Consider the following 2,539-nt stretch of genomic DNA (forward strand, 5'->3'; position numbering starts at 1 on the left):
CTCTCTCTCACACACACACACACACACACACACACACACACACACAGCGCGTGTAGTCAGTCGGTGATTTTGCGCGACTCAAACCCGGTTCAGATTGTCTGGACACACACGCGTTTATTTGAGCTGTTCGCGGACTGATTCTTCTGGAAAGTTCGTCGGTGTTTGTGGATAAAATGTTTGTGTCTGTGGCTTTGCTGATTGTAATTCAGAGTAAGTGCTTTGTTCCGTGTGATCTTCTTAAAGTCTCATGATCTGCTTTCGAGAATAAGATTAGATGCTCTCAGTAAGTGCTTCTGTGTGTCTGTCATGCTTTCTTCACTTAGATCTTATATAAATCATCTGTACACGTGCAAGACTTTTCTATTTATTAGGCTAAAACTGAATAACATCTACTTGAATATGGCATGCATTCGTTACATTGATATATCTGTTAAAGCAGATCTACTGTACCGTGTTATTACCACAGTACTTTGTTGTAAGTGTTGAAGTGACCATTTAAAACTCTTAACATTGTTCAGTTAATAAAATGTGAGTTTAGATTTGAGTCAATGATATTAAGTAGGCTATAATTAATTACACAGTGGTGATTTAGCTGCTGTGATTTTAAGTTTAAGTATTGCAAGATGAGCTGAGGATATGATCATAACCATAAGCATGACTAGTGACCGGGTCAGTGGAACTTGTTTATTAAGTTAGCAAGCTCCAGAAGAACCATTTACTGTCTGTTTTATTCATCTTAGTTTTTCTACATTTAGTTACATTTAAGGTTCTAAAAATAATGGAAAACCTTGGGGGGAATATTAATTCATCCCCCCTCCCCCAGGCTTTATATTTTGTATTGAAAATTATTTTTAAAAATGGATTTTTCTGTAATTAATAGTTTTCTTTTCTTCCTCTAGGAGTTTTGGGAAACCTGTAGATACTTTTAGTATCATTGAAATAGTTTTTATGAATATTTAGACATTTTATTTTCATATTTTTCATTTTAATTTCAGTTCAGGTTTTAATAATTTTGTTGTTGTTATTTTTGCTATTTAAAAAAATGTGTCTACATAGTGTTTCTTCATTTTTATTTCATTGACAATTGTAGTTATTTTGGTAGATCAAGTTAAACCAAAGTACACTGAGAAATGTTGGTCAGCTTATTTGTTTTTACAATTCTTTCTTTCTTGCTTTTCTTTCTTTCTTTCTTTCTTTCTGACTTTCTCTCTCCTCTTCTCTTCTCTTTCTTTCTTTAGTTAAATAGCCCTTTGGAAATGCAGACAGTAGATATGATTCTCCAAGTGTTTGGTTGTATATCATGGTTGGTGTGCAGGAGGGCAGATGCAGATGCGGAGGAATGCGTGTTTGTGTGGTCATGCGTGTGATGCGGAGCGTGTTTGTGAGGCTTCAGATGTGCGGCGTGTCTCTGCTTCTGCATCTGTTGATTCTGGCTGAGTTTGACGCTGTGTTTCACTGTAATTCTGCGTCTCATGAGATCTCAGAGCACTTGTGCTGCCAGGACTCTGATCAAATGACGTGTGTGTGTGTTTTGGGTGGGGTTTTCTGTACCAGCTGTTGCAGGCAGGGTTACACACACACACACACACACACACACACACACACACACACAGGTTTGTTTTTGTGAAAGTGGGGACTCTCCATAGGCGTAATGGTTTTTATACTGTACAGACCGTATATTCTATTGCCCTACACCAACCCTACCCCTAAACCTACCCCTCACAGGAGACTTTCTGCTATTTCAGATTTTCAATACACTCCATTCTGTGTGATTTATAAGCGTTTTGAAAAGTGGGGACATGGGGTAATGTCCTGAAAAGTCACCTTCTCCTTGTAATACCTGTCATACCTTTGTCATTATACACATTTATGTCCTCATTTGTCTTAAAAACGTGTACACACACACACATACACACACACACACACCTCATTCTCACTCACTCACTCACTCACTCACTCACTCACAGACACACGCACACACACACACACACACACTCTCTCTCTCTCTCTCTCTCTCTCGCTCTCTCTCTCTCTCTCTCTCGCTCTCTCTCTCTCTCTCTCTCGCTCTCTCTCTCTCTCTCTCTCGCTCTCTCTCTCTCTCTCTCTCGCTCTCTCTCTCTCTCTCTCTCGCTCTCTCTCTCTCTCTCTCTCGCTCTCTCTCTCTCTCTCTCTCGCTCTCTCTCTCTCTCTCTCTCACACACACACACACACACTCACTCACAGACACACACACACACACACACACACATACACACAATTGTTGTAAAACTGTAAAATATGAGTCAGAATCAGCGAGCCAGTGTGTTTATTTGCTGACTTAGGACACAAGCACTGATGTGTGTGTGTGTGTGTCTGTGTGTGTGTGTGTGTGTGTGTGTGTGTCTGTGTGTGTGTGTGTGTGTCTGTGTGTTTGTGTTTGTGTGTGTGTGTCTGTCTCTGTCTGTGTGTGTGTGTGTCTGTGTGTGTGTGTGTGTGTGTTTGTGTGAGTGTGTCTGTGTGTGTGTGTGTGTGTGTTTGTCTGTGTGTGTGTTTGTTTGTC

General features: G+C 40.3%; 1 protein-coding gene across 4 annotated transcripts in view; it reads left to right on the plus strand.

The window, feature by feature from the left end:
• The window catches only part of LOC107593737 (junctional adhesion molecule B-like), a 32,948-nt gene that overhangs the window by 12,135 nt on the left and 18,274 nt on the right, over nucleotides 1-2,539 (plus strand). For 2 of the 4 annotated variants that reach the window (XM_016283593.1, XM_016283596.1), the window contains exon 1: nucleotides 43-210. The exons of the other annotated variants lie outside the window; for them this stretch is intronic. In XM_016283593.1, the coding sequence (XP_016139079.1) occupies nucleotides 174-210 (37 nt within the window). In that variant the 5' untranslated portion in view covers nucleotides 43-173. Of the gene's footprint in view, nucleotides 1-42; nucleotides 211-2,539 lie in introns of those variants that run through there. 4 annotated transcript variants of the gene reach the window in all.

The sequence above is a fragment of the Sinocyclocheilus grahami genome, unplaced genomic scaffold (genome assembly GCF_001515645.1).
Source record: "Sinocyclocheilus grahami isolate Dianchi unplaced genomic scaffold, SAMN03320097.WGS_v1.1 scaffold176.1, whole genome shotgun sequence".
In the NCBI taxonomy this organism is placed as follows: Eukaryota; Metazoa; Chordata; class Actinopteri; order Cypriniformes; family Cyprinidae; genus Sinocyclocheilus; species Sinocyclocheilus grahami.